This window comes from Nannobrachium achirus (genome assembly GCF_963921795.1).
Source record: "Nannobrachium achirus genome assembly, chromosome: 15".
NCBI lineage: Eukaryota > Metazoa > Chordata > Actinopteri > Myctophiformes > Myctophidae > Nannobrachium > Nannobrachium achirus.
This window is the reverse complement of record NC_137822.1, coordinates 6407255-6425620: the sequence shown is the minus strand read 5'-3', so window position 1 is coordinate 6425620 and position 18366 is coordinate 6407255. Positions and strand designations below refer to the sequence as shown.

At 41.6% G+C, this 18366-nt stretch overlaps 3 protein-coding genes across 3 annotated transcripts; all 3 read right to left on the bottom strand.

Annotated features, from left to right (window-relative positions):
* Positions 1 to 2461: 2461 nt before the first annotated feature.
* LOC308299194 (proteinase-activated receptor 2-like) lies at positions 2462 to 5806 on the bottom strand (the record flags this gene model as incomplete). Its single annotated transcript, XM_080742912.1, has 2 exons — positions 2462 to 3546; positions 5764 to 5806. The coding sequence occupies 2 exons, from the start codon at positions 5804 to 5806 to the stop codon at positions 2462 to 2464; spliced, it is 1128 nt and encodes a 375-aa protein (XP_080599038.1).
* Positions 5807 to 8904: 3098 nt separating this feature from the next.
* On the bottom strand, positions 8905 to 11210 carry LOC308299193 (proteinase-activated receptor 2-like; the record flags this gene model as incomplete). Its single annotated transcript, XM_080742911.1, has 2 exons — positions 8905 to 9961; positions 11203 to 11210. 2 exons carry the CDS (start codon positions 11208 to 11210, stop codon positions 8905 to 8907), a joined length of 1065 nt encoding a protein of 354 aa, XP_080599037.1.
* A 3654-nt stretch (positions 11211 to 14864) lies between these two features.
* LOC308299192 (proteinase-activated receptor 2-like) lies at positions 14865 to 15824 on the bottom strand (the record flags this gene model as incomplete). Its single annotated transcript, XM_080742910.1, has 1 exon — positions 14865 to 15824. The coding sequence occupies exon 1, from the start codon at positions 15696 to 15698 to the stop codon at positions 14865 to 14867; it is 834 nt and encodes a 277-aa protein (XP_080599036.1). The 5' UTR covers positions 15699 to 15824.
* Between the last annotated feature and the right edge of the window lie 2542 nt (positions 15825 to 18366).

Below are 18366 nucleotides of genomic sequence, written 5' to 3'. Positions count from 1 at the left end.
ATGTGAGGAGAAACATTCTCTCTGTCCTCTTCCTAGTACCCAAGATGCAATGCGCTTCTCTTTCTATCTCTGATCCAGAGGATTAAACTAATTAAAACATTTATTTTTCGGGGGAAAACTACTGTTTTGCTATGTAATTACTGTACCTTTTTCTTCCCTTTTTATTAATATCATGTAGATGTGTTTTTTGTGGTACTTTATATAGCTGTAATGAGGCTATGAAGGGAAAAAAAATCGCATCCACTACCACTATAAAAGAATCTGCAAAGAGGATTCTGTCCCACTGGGATTAAACAAATTAAAACATATATTTTCGGGTAAATCCCCTGTTTTGCAATGTAACTACTGTACCTTTGTCTTCCCTTTTTATTAATATCACCTAGGTGTTTTTCCTTTGGTACTTTATATAGCTGTAATGAGGCTATGAAGGGAAAAAAAATCCCATCCACTTCCACTATAAAAACAATCTGCCCAGGGTTAATGTCCCATCATAGTAACAGGGCAGAATGGGGCGGGATTTGCAAAAGGGTTTATTGGCCTTGGGTCTAAAGGTGATAATCAATGTAATTGTTTATTTTTTAAGGGTTAGGGTTAGGGTAATATGGAGAAAGCTCTGTTTACTTAATTTAGTTAACTTAATTACATTACTATTACATTACCGTCCTTATTGTGTTGTGTTGTTGAGTTTTGTGGACCTTGCCACAGTATCATTTTGCAGCTTATACCTGTATTAACAGTGACAAAAAATCTCTTGATTCTTGAGATTTTACTCAAATTGGAGATTTTAATGCTCCTTACCCTTCTTATGGAACAGTAAGGCAATTATGGGACGGCTTTGAGATATGTATACATTACAGGCCTATAAACTGGTTGTTTTAACTGTTGTACAAAGAATAGTAGAAATAGGCAATGTACAAGCTCAACGCGTTGCGATACCAGTACAGGAAATGTTCTTGTTGGTGTATAAGTGGAGGTTGTGTGTTGGTGGTACTGAAACTGGAGCTAGCAGCTCTGTCCGCGGGGGTGTGGAGGACTGCATGAGAGGAGAGGATGTGGTCAAAGAGTAGCCTGTAGTGCAGATCAGTTGTTCTCAACCTGTTTGGAGGGGTCCCCAGATGACAGTTCAAGGACCATTAAGGACCTTTTTATGCGATACTACAAAAACTGGTCAGAAATTAAGAACCACTGGTGTAGTTCATGTTAAGTAGCAATAAATGGCTTATGTCCCACCTTCTACCTAACCATAATACATTTGCCTTAATTGCAAAGAACAACTGCCTCTCTGCAACCACCATCTCTGCAGGTCTGCACAAACATGAACTCATGTTTGTCAGTCAGTGTGAGGGACATACTCTCTTTTCTCAGTATTGGCTGTTATTCTCCAACACACCTTTCCATTTTAACTACTTAATTAAACCATATAGCATATACGATACGGTACATTTGACCTGGCAATTTTGTTTTGTTTGCTCTGGGCTCTGATAGCCTCAGAGGGGAAAAGAAACTATTGCTGTGTCTCTGTGGTGATCTTGTGACTGATACCTCAGAGTCAGATGCTTTCCTGTCGATAAAACCACCTATGCCCTTATGTTTTCCTCATAGTGCAAAGCAGCAATACAGTTGTGTCTAATAAGCCTAGTGCGGTACATAACTGTGTGCAGAATCATGCTGGAGTCCTATAGTTTCTTTCATTCTTTATTTAATGTTAATTTAAGATATAAGATATTTTGTATGCAGTCTACTCTAAAACATCAGCTATATCATCCAACAAGTTACATTAGCATTAGCATATTCTGCCCTACAAAGGCAGAGTGCAGTAACTACGTTTTCGGACACACCAACTTATTTGTGTCGCCCAATTTTTTCAAATTAGCCTTCATGATATTGGGGGATGAACATTTACCTCAAGAACAGAATATACAATCAGTTTAATATCACAATCACATATGTGCCTGTATCTCATTTGGCTGACACCTCTCAACCCATTTTTGAGTGAAATTCCTGTACGTAGTTACTGCACTCTGCCTTTGTAAGGCAGTATTCATCTTGCTTATACAAAGTAAAACAACAGAATTTGCAAGCATCCATGGAGTCCCACCATAAGTCCACCATGAAGATATTGGCGATTCTGTCTGACCAACCTGTCTGCATTGTATACATCTCTTGTTTGTTATCGACTCAGCCAACCTAGAACCTTGATGGGGGAACTCCTGAAAAAGTATCAGGAAGCAGGTAGCTTTGCCTAATGGTAAAGCAAAAAAGGTTGTAACCAATAAATCACACAGTATCGGTTAAGGAGAGTCATACTGTATGTATTCTTCTCCAGTGTGTCAAAGTGTAGCCTACATAACAGTATCAGTGGGTCAGTCTGGTCGGAAGGTCAGACAGTACACAATCGACAGCATCCCATATACTGTAGTACACTTGTGTCTTCCCAGAGTCCTCACTCTCATCTGTTAGATTAACAGGTACTGCTGTCCGTATTCCCAGACCCAGAGGATTTGTTATTCCTGCAGTGTTTCTCCACAGCCTCCAACCTCTCTGCAGTTCTCCTGCTCCTACGAAGCAGTGTGTTCTTCACATGCTTTCTGAAGTCATCTGACACAAAGTAGTAAATAAAGGGGTCTAGACAACTGTTAAGGCTGGCCAAACACAGAGTGAGGATGTAGAAACCATATCCATTATTTGTCTCGCCAATACTCAGCAGATAGTAATGAATCACCAACATTATGTTACTAGGGACAAAACACACAAGGAATGTCACCAGTACTGTCACCATCAACACCAAAGCTTTGCGATCGTTCTTTTTTGCTGCTCTGTTAACGTTACGTACCGCCTTCTTCTTTCGGTACCACAGCATAAGGACATAGGCCACAACAATCACTATGCAAGGAATAAGAAACACAACTGTGGCCATTAACATGAAGTAGTAATAAGGGTACTTGACAGAATCGAATGGATTGTTTATGTCCCATATGGCACTGACATCATGGCAGGTGGTAATATTGAGGTCTATGACTCTAACTGTGTGATCATACTGGTATAGAGGAATGGTGGTGGTCCAGATGAAAACCCAGATGGACACACAAACACCAATTGCCACTTTGTTGTTCCCTTTCTGCTCAGAAAATGGGTCGACCACAACCCAGCACCTCTGTACACTCAGACAGGCAATGAAGAGGATGGAGCAGTACATGTTCCCATAGAAGAACCCCACCAGGACTTTGCACATTCCCTCTCCATAGATCCAGTCATTTCCATTAAAGTGGTAAGCGATCTTTAGGGGGATCCAGATGACAAAAAGCACATCAGACAGAGCCAGGTTGGCCATGTAGATCGTTGATGGATTCTTCTTCTTGGTCCTGAACAGAAACACCCACAGAGCCATGGTGTTGGCAGGCAGGCCCACAACAAACACTATGATGTAGAGGATGGGGAGGAAGATGGTGGTCAGATGGCTCTTCAGTGTGTCAGCGTCTGCTTCATCCACACGAACTAGGACCTGGTCCTGGGGGTCCACAAGCCCGAGGAAACGCCCCCGTTTTCCTTCAATTAAGCAGACATACACAAAGGTCAATTTCACAGGACCACTAGTAGTCTGTGGACTATTTGTTGAGAAACAGTGGGATAACAGCAAGTGTTACCAAAGCACTAATCTTAAGCTGGTTGCACACTGCTGCGTTTTTCGTTGCGAAATGCGTTTTTCAGGGCAAGGAGAGAGAGAGAGATAGAGAGAGCAAGGGACAGAGTGGTGCGCGAAACGGGCGGCAGTGTGCAAACGTGACTGACATAACGTGAGTTTGATTTTTTTATTTGCGTGCTCCGAAATTCACTCCGATAGTGAATAATCCACCCCCTCCTCCAAGGCTCCGACTCTCATTGGCCAGGTCTTGCCTCAGACCAGAGAAACTCTAGGATCATTACGCAACACCAGACCAAGAGAACCAGTCGCTCATAATCGGGGGATATCTTAAAAAGTCCTAGAATAAATTCCTTACCAAAACATTTCTTCACCAATGTGTTTGTAAAGGTGTCTAGTAACACATCTTACAAAGACTGAAATTCATTTTCCCTAAGAAAATCTTTGACAGCTAGGGTAATTCTGGGTCTCATTCACTCACTATACACTATACTATAGGGTGTGCCAAATGTAGTTCTAAGAGCGGCCATTTCTTGTGACAACACAGCCTTACACAGGTGCCTAAACCTAAACCTTAACCCTAACCTCAGCTCAGTAAAACTAACGCTGGTGAATGCTAACCTGCCAACGCTGGTGAATGCTAACCTGATGAATGTTAAACTGGTCGGACCAACGGTGCTTAACCCAGTTGCTTTTTTGATACACTCGGACTGAAAGACCTGCAAAAAAGCATTCTCCCGAATCAGGAGGGAATATGGGAAATGGGACAGATCCATGTTGATGATATGACTAGAGATACTGTGTACCGAGAGGGTCATGTGAGAAATCAGGGGCGGATGTTGTGATTTGCCATCCAAGTTGCGTGATTATCATTATATATAATCATCATCAGCAGGTAAGGTAAAGCAGTGGTTCTCAACCTCATCAGGCCGTGACAGACTGTCACTGACAGTTGACACCCCAAAATAACCAACAAATAATTGAACTGCATGGTGATCCTGCACCCTGATAAGGACTCCAGGTAGAGTACAGCTACTGCTAAGGTAGCTAATGGGGATCCAAATAGTCAATAAAGCCAATTAAATCAACTTGTGGCCTTACCTGGATAGCTTCTGTCTAATGCACTTGATGTAGAAATCCAGGTGAAAAACAGCATAATTGACAGTTGTATTGAAGCCATCATGTCTGTGTGCGTCTTCTTCTCTTGGCACGAGACAACGGAAGAAAGGAAACCAACACCTGTAACTAACCAAAGTTATAGCAATTGGTCAACTCCAAATTTGGCACCTGTTTCCGCATGCGGCTGTTACCATGGCGGCGGTGTCAGTGGTGTCAGTCATCTCCAAATATGGGCACTGTTTTAGCATGCATATCAGACAGACATCATTATACAGGTCAAGTTTTAGGAGGTGTTTTAGATGTTTTAGAATTGGCATTGGGATGGGATAATCCATGTATTTATTTTTTAGAATAATTGGGGGATAATATGGAGAAAGCTCTTTTTACTCACTTAACTTATTTATATTAATTACTATTACAATACTATTCTTATTGTGTTGTGTTCAGTTTATATCTGTGTTAACAGTGACAGGTTCTCTAGATTCTTGAGATCTTACTCAAATTGGAGATTTTAATGCTCCTAACCCTTTTTATGGAGCAGTAAGGAAATAATGGGACAGCTTTGAGATGAGTACAGGCCTATAACCTATGTTAATCACTTAGGCCCTATACTGTGTATAACTTTGTTGTACACAGAATAGTGGAAATAGGCAATGTAAGAGCTCACAACGTGTTTTGCGATAACCGATAAGCCTCCTCTATCAGTACAAGAAATGTTCTCGTCAGTGTAAAAGTGGAGGTTGCGTGTTGGTGGTATATCCGTATATGATATGAAACTGGAGCTAGCAGCTCTGTCTGTGGGGGTGTAGAGGACTGCATGAGAGGAGAGGATGTGGTCACAGAGTAGCCTGTAGTGTACCTCAGAGGTTCTCAACCTGTGGGTTGGGACCCCCAGGGGGGTTCCCACATGATTTTGGTGGGTCCCCAGATGACAGTGAAGTGACAATTCAAGGACCTTTAATTAACCCTTTAAGACCCAAAAATAGAAATACTTTCAGAGATACCCCTCCCGGAGGTAGAACCAAACACAACATAGTTTTTCCTCATCCCTAAGGTCTCCCATAGGCCTACATGAAATGGATTCTTGTATAAAAAATATTTTAGTGCAAAAGAAATTGATATATAAAGTCCGTCTGGGGGTTGAGGCATATAAATTCATGTTGATTCACAATGGAAGCCCTGAGAGGTTTACAATTTGCCTATTATTATGGATATAAATAAGTAAACACTGTGATTTCTTAGCAAATACATGGACATATATTAAAACACATATGGACAAACCCACACCTTGACATGAACACGAGATTACACACATTTATCAATAGACCAATATGAAATGGAAAAGTAATTAAACCCCTCTTTTAAAATTTTCCTCTTAAAATTGCTAAATACAAGGCACACATACTTAGTTTCCATACAATCAATTATTTGCACTGCAAAACAATTCGATACCGACTGCGTTGCAGTCGGTACTGCATTGATACCGCAAAATGATACCGATACGATACAAAGCCACAACGGTACGATATACCGGTATGCTTTTTGCATATCGATATAGTAGATCATTGCAAATTAAAATAGATTTTTCAATTGAGTTACGGTACTATATCATTACATCCCTATAGTTTATATGCCTCAACCTAGCCTGATTTCAGACTCTGCGCTGGAGCTTGAGTCTGACATTGTCCAATTGTGTTGAGATTTCAAAGGGGAGGGGATTTGAGATTTGAAATCACAAGAGATCTGGTGGGAGGGGTTGTGTTTGACTTGTGTGTACACAAAAACATTCCACCCTCCCCTCTATGACAGGCATGAAACAGGTTGTTGTCTTTGATGCTTTCATTGATTAGAGAGATCACTAACGAGGTGTGCACAACCCCCTTTGAAGTTAAAAGGGAGCAATTAAGAGCTCTGGCTGAGTGCCCCCTCCCTCCACTGTTTCTGTTGATTTTCTGTTTCTGCTGATTTGCTGTCTCGTTAGACCCACCCCCTCCTCCAAGGCTCCGACTCTCATTGGCCAGGTCTTGCCTCAGACCAGAGAAACTCTAGGATCATTACGCAACACCAGACCAAGAGAACCAGTCGCTCATAATCGGGGGATATCTTAAAAAGTCCTAGAATAAATTCCTTACCAAAACATTTCTTCACCAATGTGTTTGTAAAGGTGTCTAGTAACACATCTTACAAAGACTGAAATTCATTTTCCCTAAGAAAATCTTTGACAGCTAGGGTAATTCTGGGTCTCATTCACTCACTATACACTATACTATAGGGTGTGCCAAATGTAGTTCTAAGAGCGGCCATTTCTTGTGACAACACAGCCTTACACAGGTGTTCTGATTAGACTATAGCATTAGTTCTATGCAATCAAACAATTGAAACACCTGTGTTTTGTCACAAGAAATGGCCGCTAAGGACTACAATGACGTAGCCGCTGGCACACACTATAGGGAACAAAATCACTCCCAAAAAATATGCTTTAAGTGGGATGTGAGGGGTCAAACTAGGTGTTTTTAATTATTCTGAATCCATTGCAAGCATTTGTTTTGCACAAAAAACATTCATTGGGCTAAAAACAGCCCATAAAATGATGGTTTAGTGATGAGTCATCACTTTTCACAGTGGTATGGGGGTCCATTTCTAGCCCAAGGAATGTTTTTGGTGCAAAACAAATGCTTGCAATGGATTCAGAATAATTAAAAACACCTAGTTAGACCCCTCACATCCCACTTAAAGCATATTTTTTGGGAGTGATTTCTTCCCCTATAGTATAGTGTATAGTGAGTGAATGAGACCCAGAATTACCCTAGCTGTCAAAGATTTTCCTAGGGAAACTGAATTTCAGTCTTTGTGAGATGTGTTACTAGACACCTTTACAAACACATTGGTGAAGAATTATTTTGGTAAGGAATTTATTCCAGGATTTGACACTATTTCTAAAGATATCCCCCGACTATCAGATAGTTTGAGTGTTTGTCACAGGCCTAAGACTGGGGGAGGTGCTACAGGGAGTAGCCTATACTACCCCGTCCATGTATTACAGCCCATAGGTAACTGGGTTTTACACCTGCAGCCCATCCGACAATCATCTTAATTACTCACCATCTCCCAGGTGGCTGGTCAGTCAGTTGGAGCCAGACAGCAAGCAGGCAACACTCTGTCACATGTGGAAGGACGGCAGTGCTGATTGAACCTGATATCCTCACTACCTTGTGGCTCACCTGGCTTTGTAATTATTTTGAAGCTTATGGATTGGATTATGGAATGCTGTTGGATTGAATAAGATGTCCTCATTGTCTTATGGCTCACCTCATTTCTCTCTCTCTCCCACACCAAGGCCGGCTGGGCTCCAACACCCTGGGGGAAAGCGGAGTTCCTAGCCTCAGAGGGGAAAAGTAACTCTTGCTGTGTCTCTCTTTGGTGATCTTGTGACTGATACCGCAGATGCTTTCCTGTCGATAAGACCACGTCTACCCTTATGTTTTCGTTCAGTTTCCTCTTAAAGAGCAAAGCAGAAAGTACAGTTGTGGTCTAGTGCGGTACATTAGAGTCCTTTAGTTTCTTTCATTCTTTATTTGATGTTAATTTGGAAAAATATAAGATATTTTGTATGCAGTCTACTCTGTGCACACACAATGAAAACATCAGCTATATCCAACAAGTTACATTAGCATTAACATATTCATCATGGTTAGAGAAGATACAAAATAAAACAACAACAACAACAACAACAACAACAACAACAGTATTTGCAAGTATCCATGGAGTCCCACCATAAGTCCATCATGAAGATATTGGTGATTCTCTCTGACCAACCAGTCTGCATTGTATACATCTCTTGTTTAGTATCGACTCAGCCAACTTAGAATCTTGATGGGGGAACTCCTGAAAAAGTACCAGGAAGCAAGTAGCTTGACTTGGCCTAATGGTGAAGCAAAAAAGGAAGTAACCAATAAATCACACAGTATCAGGAGAGCAGGAAAGGAGAGTCTATATGTATTCTTCTCCAGTGTGTCAAAGTGTAGCCTACATAACAGTATCAGTGGGTCAGACTGGTCGGAAGGTCAGACAGTACACAATCGACAGCATCCCATATACTGTAGTACACTAGTGTCTTCCCAGAGTCCTCACTCTCATCTGTTAGATTAACAGGTACTGCTGTCCGTATTCCCAGACCCAGAGGATTTGTTATTCCTGCCGTGTTTCTCCACAGCCTCCAACCTCTCTGCAGTTCTCCTGCTCCTACAAAGCAGTGTGTTCTTCACATGCTTTCTGAAGTCATCTGACACAAAGTAGTAAATAAAGGGGTCTAGACAACTGTTAAGGCTGGCCAAACAAAGAGTGAGGATGTAGAAACCATATCCATTATTTGTCTCGCCAATACTCAGCAGATAGTAATAAATCACCAACATTATGTTACTGGGGATGAAACACACCAGGAATGTCACCAGTACCGTCACCATCAACACCAAAGCTTTGCGATGGTTCTTTTTTGCTGCTCTGTTAACGTTACGTACCGCCGCCGTCTTTCGGTACCAGAGCATAAGGACATAGGCCACAACAATCACTATGCAAGGAATAAGAAACACAACTGTGGCCATTAACATGAAGTAGTAATAAGCGTACTTGACAGAATCGAATAGATTGTATATGTCCCATATGGCATTAACATCATGGCAGGTGGTAATATTGAGATCTTTGACTCTAACTGTGTGATCATACTGGTATAGAGGAATGGTGGTGATCCAGATGAAAACCCAGATGGACACACAGACACCAATTGCCACTTTGTTGTTCTGCTCAGAAAAAGGGTCGACCACAACCCGGTACCTCTGTACACTCAGACAGGCAATGAAGAGGATGGAGCAGTACATGTTCCCATAGAAGAACCCCACCAAGACTTTACACAGCCCCTCTCCAAAAATCCAGTCATTTCCATTAAAGTGGTAAGCGATCTTTAGGGGGATCCAGATGACAAAAAGCACGTCAGACAGAGCCAGGTTGGCCATGTAGATCGCAGATGGATGCTTCTTCTTTGTCCTGAACAGAAACACCCACAGAGCCATGGTGTTGGCAGGCAGGCCCACAACAAACACTATGATGTAGAGGATGGGGAGGAAGATGGTGGTCAGATGACTCTTCAGTGTGTCAGCGGTTGCTTCATCCACACAAACTAGGACCTGGTCCTGGGGGTCCACAAGCCTGAGGAAATGCCGTTTTCCTTCAATTAAGCAGACATACACAAAGGTCAATTTCACAGGACCACTAGTAGTCTGTGGACTATTTGTTGAGAAACAGTGGGATAACAGCAAGTTTTAACAAAGCACTAATCTTAGTCAATATCCCCACCCAACACAGCAGTGGTCCCTAGGTTGGTTCTTAGTCAGTGGTTTTAAACTCTGTAGTTTTCCTAATGCCACAGACACTCCATTACTAAAAATGTATGTTATACTGTAACAATTGTGCCATGTAAAGTAATGTCTCCTTTCCACTAGAAGAACTAAGCAATGTGCCATCCCATGTGTAACTTATTTCACAGGTTCTACATTTCTTTCTATTCACCACAGCCTGGTTCTCAAGAACCATTTTGGGTGTTGCTCAAGAAGTTGTTACGAAACCTCAGTTGTGGCAAACCGGAACTCACAACTTATTCAGTATACGTTATACGTTAATTTGTTTATATATAATATAATATAATCATATTATCATTATATACAATCATCATCAGCAGGCAGGGACGTGCTGGCCAATGGGAAAAGTGGGACAACTCCCGAACAGCCGGTTCATAGTCAGCTGGTCCAGGCCGGCCATTAGAAAAAAAGAAGAAATAAAATCGCCCTTCGTTCCATTTTGGGGGCTGGGCGGCCAACAAAGTAAATTGTCACTGTCGGACAGAAACCTTGTATCTCCAAGTTTCAAATGTGTACATTTTTTCACAAAACGGCCCTGCTTCATCATACAAGGCTGTCGCACAAAAGTAGTGAAAACAGCAGATCTACAAGCATACAACGCCTCGTGGTGCGAGGCGTTGTGTGCTTGTAGATCGGCTGTTTTCACTAGTTTAAATCATTTTTAAAACGGTTTTGGACATACAAGGTTTCCACCCGACAATGACGAAATATAACTCATGTAATTGGCCCACTGGCTTGTCACTTGTCATGATCTGAAATGGCAAATCTTTGAGTAGCAGCAGCGCTATAGAGAGAGCTCTCTCTCTCTATAGCACGCAATGAGGGCCTCTACAACTCTTTTTCCCGGGCTGAATCAGGGGCCCAGCATGTCCCTGCCAGCAGGTAAGAGTGGTTCTCAAACTTATCAGCCAGTGCAGGTGACACCACAAAATAATCATCAACACATAATTGAACTGCATGGTTCTGTGGCAAAGGTACCTAATGGGGATCCAAATAGTCAATAAAGCCAATTAAATCAACTTGTGGCCTTACCTGGACATCTTCTGTCTAATGCTTGCCTCTTTCTTATGACAATTTGGCCAATGTTTGACCAGTTATTAGAGGATAGTTAATTATAATAATAATAATAATACATTTGATTTATAACACGCTTATAGTTTGTTGATTAGGCCTTTTGTGCAGTAATTGTCTTTATTCATTTCAGGTAGAGTACAGCTGCTGCTAAGATGGTAGCTAATGGGGATCCAAATAAACAAAAAAGCCAATGAAAACACGATTAAAACAACGTGTGGCCTTACCTTTAACTGGGGGACATGTACTGTCTAATGCACTTGATGTAGAAATCCAGGTGAAAAACAGCATAATTGACAGCAGTTGTATTGAAGCCATCATGTCTGTATGTCTCTTCTTCGCTTGGCACAAGACAACAGAAGAAATGAAACCAACCAACTACCCTAACCCTAACTACCCTTTGCTCATTTCTCCTTTTTTTAACTTTGCTCAATTCTCTTAATCATGTAACCACCAAAGCTTTTGATGCATGTGAAATTATCTTTACAGACCAGCTGAACAATATGTTTGCTGTATATGTACATATGTGTATAGTGTAATTTTTGATTTATTTAGACTAGTCATTGCCTGTTCGTACATAATGTGCTCCAATTATGTGTAGAGTTTGGGTTATGGGGTGTGCACAGTATATGTCACTGTCGTGCAGACACCTCGTATCTCCAAGTTTCAAATGTGTAAATGTTTTCGCAAAGCAAAGTCCTGCTTCATCATACAAGGCTGTCACACAAAATTAGTGAAAACAGCAGATCTACAAGCACCGCGAGGCGTTGTGTGCTTGTAGATCGGCTGTTTTCACTCGTTTAAATCATTTTTAAAATGATAAATACAAAACAAACGGTTTTGGACATACAAGGTTTCCACCCGACAACGACGATATGAGGGATTGAAAGTAACTCCAAATTTGGCCACTGTTTCTGCATGCGGCTGTTACCATGGCGGCGGTGTCAGTCATCTCCAAATATGGGCACTGTTTTAGCATGCATATCAGACAGACATCATTATACAGGTCAAGTTTTAGGAGGTGTTTTAGATGTTTTAGAATTGGCATTGGGATGGGATAATCCATGTATTTATTTTTAGAATAATTGGGGGATAATATGGAGAAAGCTCTTTTTACTTACTTAACTTATTTATATTTACTATTACAATACTATTCTTATTGTGTTGTGTTCAGTTTATATGTGTATTAACAGTGACAGATTCTCTTGATTCTTGAGATCTTACTCAAATTGGAGATTTTAATGCTCCAAACCCTTTTTATGGAGCAGTAAGGAAATAATGGGACAGCTTTGAGATGAGTACAGGCCTATAACCTATGTTAATCACTTAGGCCCTATACTGTGTATAACTTTGTTGTACACAGAATAGTGGAAATAGGCAATGTAAGAGCTCACAACGTGTTTTGCGATAACCGATAAGCCTCCTCTATCAGTACAAGAAATGTTCTCGTCAGTGTAAAAGTGGAGGTTGCGTGTTGGTGGTATATCCGTATATGATATGAAACTGGAGCTAGCAGCTCTGTCTGTGGGGGTGTAGAGGACTGCATGAGAGGAGAGGATGTGGTCACAGAGTAGCCTGTAGTGTACCTCAGAGGTTCTCAACCTGTGGGTTGGGACCCCCAGGGGGGTTCCCACATGATTTTGGTGGGTCCCCAGATGACAGTGAAGTGACAATTCAAGGACCTTTAATTAACCCTTTAAGACCCAAAAATAGAAATACTTTCAGAGATACCCCTCCCGGAGGTAGAACCAAACACAACATAGTTTTTCCTCATCCCTAAGGTCTCCCATAGGCCTACATTAAATGGATTCTTGTATAAAAATATTTTAGTGCAAAAGAAATTGATATATAAAGTCCGTCTGGGGGTTGAGGCATATAAATTCATGTTGATTCACAATGGAAGCCCTGAGAGGTTTACAATTTGCCTATTATTATGGATATAAATAAGTAAACACTGTGATTCCTTAGCAAATACATGGACATATATTAAAACACATATGGACAAACCCACACCTTGACATGAACACAGAGATTACACACATTTATCGATAGACCAATATGGAATGGAAAAGTAATTAAACCCCTCTTTTAAAATGTTCCTCTTAAAATTGCTAAATACAAGGCACAAATACTTAGTTTCCATACAATCAATTATTTGCACTGCAAAACAATTCGATACCGGTACTGCATTGATACCGCAAAATGATACCGATAGGATACAAAGCCACAACGGTACGATATATGCTTTTTGTATAACGATATAGTAGATCATTGCAAATTAAAATAGATTTTTCAATTCTGCTGATTTGCTGTCTCGTTAGACCCACCCCCTCCTCCGAGGCTCCGACTCTCATTGGCCAGGTCTTGCCTCAGACCAGAGAAACTCTAGGTTCATTACGCAACACCAGACCAAGAGAACCAGTCCGCTCAGAGAGTTTGACTGTTTGGGAGGTGCTACAGGGAGTAGCCTATACTACCCCGTCCATGTATTACAGCCCATAGGTAACTGGGTTTTACACCTGCAGCCCATCCGACAATCATCTTAATTACTCACCAGCTCCCAGGTAGCTGGTCAGTCAGTTGGAGCCAGACAGCAAGCAGGCAACACTCTGTCACATGTGGAAGGACAGCAGTGCTGATTGAACCTGATATCCTCACTACCTTGTGGCTCACCTGGCTTTGTAATTATTTTGAAGCTTATGGATTGGATTATGGAATGCTGTTGGATTGAATATGATGTCCTCATTGTCTTGTGGCTCACCTCATTTCTCTCTCTCTCCCACACCAAGGCCGGCTGGGCTCCAACACCCTGGGGGAAAGCGGAGTTCCTAGCCTCAGAGGGGAAAAGTAACTCTTGCTGTGTCTCTCTTTGGTGATCTTGTGATACCGCAGATGCTTTCCTGTCGATAAGACCACGTACCCTTATGTTTTCGTTCAGTTTCCTCTTAAAGAGCAAAGCAGAAAGTACAGTTGTGTTTAATAAGCCTATTGCGGTACATTACTGTTTGCAGAATCATGCTGGAGTCCTTTAGTTTCTTTCATTCTTTATTTGATGTTAATTTGGAAAATATAAGATATTTTGTATGCAGTCTACTCTGTGCACACACAATGAAAACATCAGCTATATCCAACAAGTTACATTAGCATTAGCATATTCATCATGGTTAGAGAAGATACAAAATAAAACAACAACAACAACAACAACAACAACAGTATTTGCAAGTATCCATGGAGTCCCACCATAAGTCCATCATGAAGATATTGGTGATTCTCTCTGACCAACCAGTCTGCATTGTATACATCTCTTGTTTAGTATCGACTCAGCCAACTTAGAATCTTGATGGGGGGAACTCCTGAAAAAGTACCAGGAAGCAAGTAGCTTGACTTGGCCTAATGGTGAAGCAAAAAAGGAAGTAACCAATAAATCACACAGTATCAGGAGAGCAGGAAAGGAGAGTCTATATGTATTCTTCTCCAGTGTGTCAAAGTGTAGCCTACATAACAGTATCAGTGGGTCAGACTGGTCGGAAGGTCAGACAGTACACAATCGACAGCATCCCATATACTGTAGTACACTAGTGTCTTCCCAGAGTCCTCACTCTCATCTGTTAGATTAACAGGAGTCAGTTACTGCTGTCCGTATTCCCAGACGAGGATTTGTTATTCCTGCAGTGTTTCTCCACAGCCTCCAACCTCTCTACAGTTCTCCTGCTCCTACAAAGCAGTGTGTTCTTCACATGCTTTCTGAAGTCATCTGACACAAAGTAGTAAATAAAGGGGTCTAGACAACTGTTAAGGCTGGCCAAACACAGAGTGGTGATGTAGAAACCATATCCATTATTTGTCTCGCCAATACTCAGCAGATAGTAATAAATCACCAACATTATGTTACTGGCTGCTCTGTTAACGTTACGTACCGCCGCCGCCTTTCGGTACCAGAGCATAAGGACATAGGCCACAACAATCACTATGCAAGGAATAAGAAACACAACTGTGGCCATTAACATGAAGTAGTAATAATGGTACTTGAGAGAAGCAAATTTGTCATTTAAGTCCCATATGGCAACATCATGGCAGGTGGTAATATTGAGGTCTATGACTCTAACTGTGTGATCATACTGGTATAGAGGAATGGTGGTCCAGATGAAAACCCAGATGGACACACAGACACCAATTGCCACTTTGTTGTTCCCTTTCTGCTCGGAAAGTGCCTGAGAGCACCTCTGTACACTCAGACAGGCAATGAAGAGGATGGAGCAGTACATGTTCCCATAGAAGAACCCCACCAGGACTTTGCACAGCCCCTCTCCATAGATCCAGTCATTTCCATTAAAGTGGTAAGCGATCTTTAGGGGGATCCAGATGACAAAAAGCACGTCAGACAGAGCCAGGTTGGCCATGTAGATCATTGATGGATGCTTCTTCTTGGTCCTGAACAGAAACACCCACAGAGCCATGGTGTTGGCAGGCAGGCCCACAACAAACACTATGATGTAGAGGATGGGGAGGAAGATGGTGGTCAGATGGCTCTTCAGTGTGTCAGCGTCTGCTTCATCCACACAAACTCGACCCTGGTCCTGGGGGTCCACAAGCCTGAAGAAACGGGGTCCTTCTATTAAGCAGACATACACAGAAGTCAATTTCACAGTGATGACGAGAATGCAACCACAACTCAAATGTATTTAAGTCATTAATAATTAATTTATCGGTTGCACACAGTTCATAAGAGCTCTTTGTTTGGACCACTAGTAGTCTGTGGACTATTTGTTGAGAAACAGTGGGATAACAGCAAGTGTTACCAAAGCACCAATCTGGGAACCCATCGTCAAAGAAGAAAGGGCGACACCTATCGGTCTGTCGTAGCGACTCTGAGGCTGTCTCTGAGGCTGTCTCGAGAGATTACCAAAGCACTAATCTTAGTCCATATCCCCACCCAACACAGCAGTGGTCCTTAGGTTGGTTCTTAGTCAGGGTGATGGTGGTTTTAAACTCTGTAGTTTTCCCAATGCCACAGACACTCCAGTACTATTTAGTGTCATGCTTCCAAGGAAGCCCAGCCCATATGGACTTACAGGACACTTTTACATTTCATTTAACAAAAAACAATTCACCGACATAACAATTCACACAAACAATGATCAAACACATAACCAACTTTAACACTCAAGCTACTATTTGAAGAGCTGAGATTGTCTTCTACTCCAGGCTTTAGAAACAAAATGTGTCGTCTTAAAGACTTCATAATTAAACAACCATTTTAACTTCTGTCCATCATCTTCCCAGAACAGCTCAGGTTTTTGTTTTTGCATTACATCAAACAAAGGGACCCTCAAATCATCATATAGAGTACAATAAAACATGAAATGAAATTCATGTTCAACATCTTTCAGGTCACATACATTGCATATCCTATTCTCTTCTGGTACAGCTGAGAACGCTATACTGTAACAATTGTGCCATGTAAAGTAATGTCTCCTTACCACTAGAAGAACTAAGCAATGTGCCATCCCATGTGTAACTTATTTCACAGGTTCTACATTTCTTTCCATTCACCACAGCCTGGTTCTCAGGAACCATTTTGGGCGTTGCTCAAGAAGGTTGTTACAAGCCTCAGTTGTGGGAAATCAAAATTCACAACTTATACAGTATATGTTATACTTTAATTTGTATATATAATACCAGTAAGACTCCCTAATTGGGAGATAAGCGACCGTCAGGTCGCATGCACAAACTTTAGAAGGCAATCGTAGCGAATCAGGAGGGGAGAGTGTTTTTTGCAGGTCTTTCAGTCCGAGTGTTTCAAAAAAGCAACTGGCTTAAGGCAGCAGAAACTTGTGATTGGCTGCGCGGAGGTGCCGAAAGTCGTGGAGGCAGAGAAAGCCTATACCTAAACCTTAACCCTAACCTCAGCTCAGTAAAACTAACGCTGGTGAATGCTAACCTGGTAAAATGCTAACCTACCGACGCTGGTGAAAGCTAATGTGGTGAATGTTAAACTGGTCGGACCAACGGTGCTTAACCCAGTTGCTTTTTTGATACACTCGGACTGAAAGACCTGAAAAAACATTCCCCAGAATCAGGAGGGAATATGGGAAATGGGACAGATCCATGTTAATGATATGACTTTAGAGATACTGTGTACCGCTTTGCGTGATTTTAGGCCAACATCTTTAGGAGCAGTGTCCAAAAATGTCTTTTGCAAAAATCAGCCTGATGGTGGCGCTAGAAGAGGGTCATGTGAGAAATCAGGGGCGGAGGTTGTGATTTGCCGTCCAAGTTGCGTGATTATCATTATATATAATCACCATCAGCAGGTAGTAAAGCAATGGTTCTCAACCTTATCAGGCCGTGACAGGTGACACCCCAAAATAATCAACAAATAATTGAACTGCATGGTGATCCCGCACCCTGATAAGGACTCCAGGTAGAGTACAGCTACTGCTAAGGTAGCTAATGGAGATCCAAATAGTCAATAAAGCCAATTAAATCAACTTGTGGCCTTACCTGGACATCTTCTGTGTCTGTCTAATGCACTTGATGTAGAAATCCAGGTGAAAAACAGCATAATTGACAGCAGTTGTATTGAAGCCATCATGTCTGTGTGTGTCTTCTTCTCTTGGCAGTTGGCACGAGACAACGGAAGAAATTAAACCAACTACTGTAACTAACCAAAGTGTAACCACCTTTGCTCAATTCTCCTTTTTTTTTACTTTGCTCAATTCTCTTTATCATGTAACCACCAAACCTTTTTATGCATGTGAAATTATCTTTACTGACCAGCTGAACAATGTGTTTGCTGTATATGTATGTGTATGGAGTGTAATTTTAGATGTTGTTATTTATTTATACTAGTGCTTGCCTGTTTGTACCTATGTGCTCCGATTATGTGTAGAGTTTGTGTTATGGTGTGTGCACATGTATCGTGACTGTCGGGCAGACACCTCGTATCTCCAAGTTTCAAATGTGTACATTTTTGAGCGGTGGTCACACCGTCTCCATAGCGTGGCCGTGTGTGTAGGTATGTTTGTTTGTTAGTTTGTTTGTTTGTATGTGGGTGGGTCTGTATGTAGCCTCAAGCCTGTGTAGTACTTTTTCTGACCACACATGTTAAGGGAGGGGCGCTGT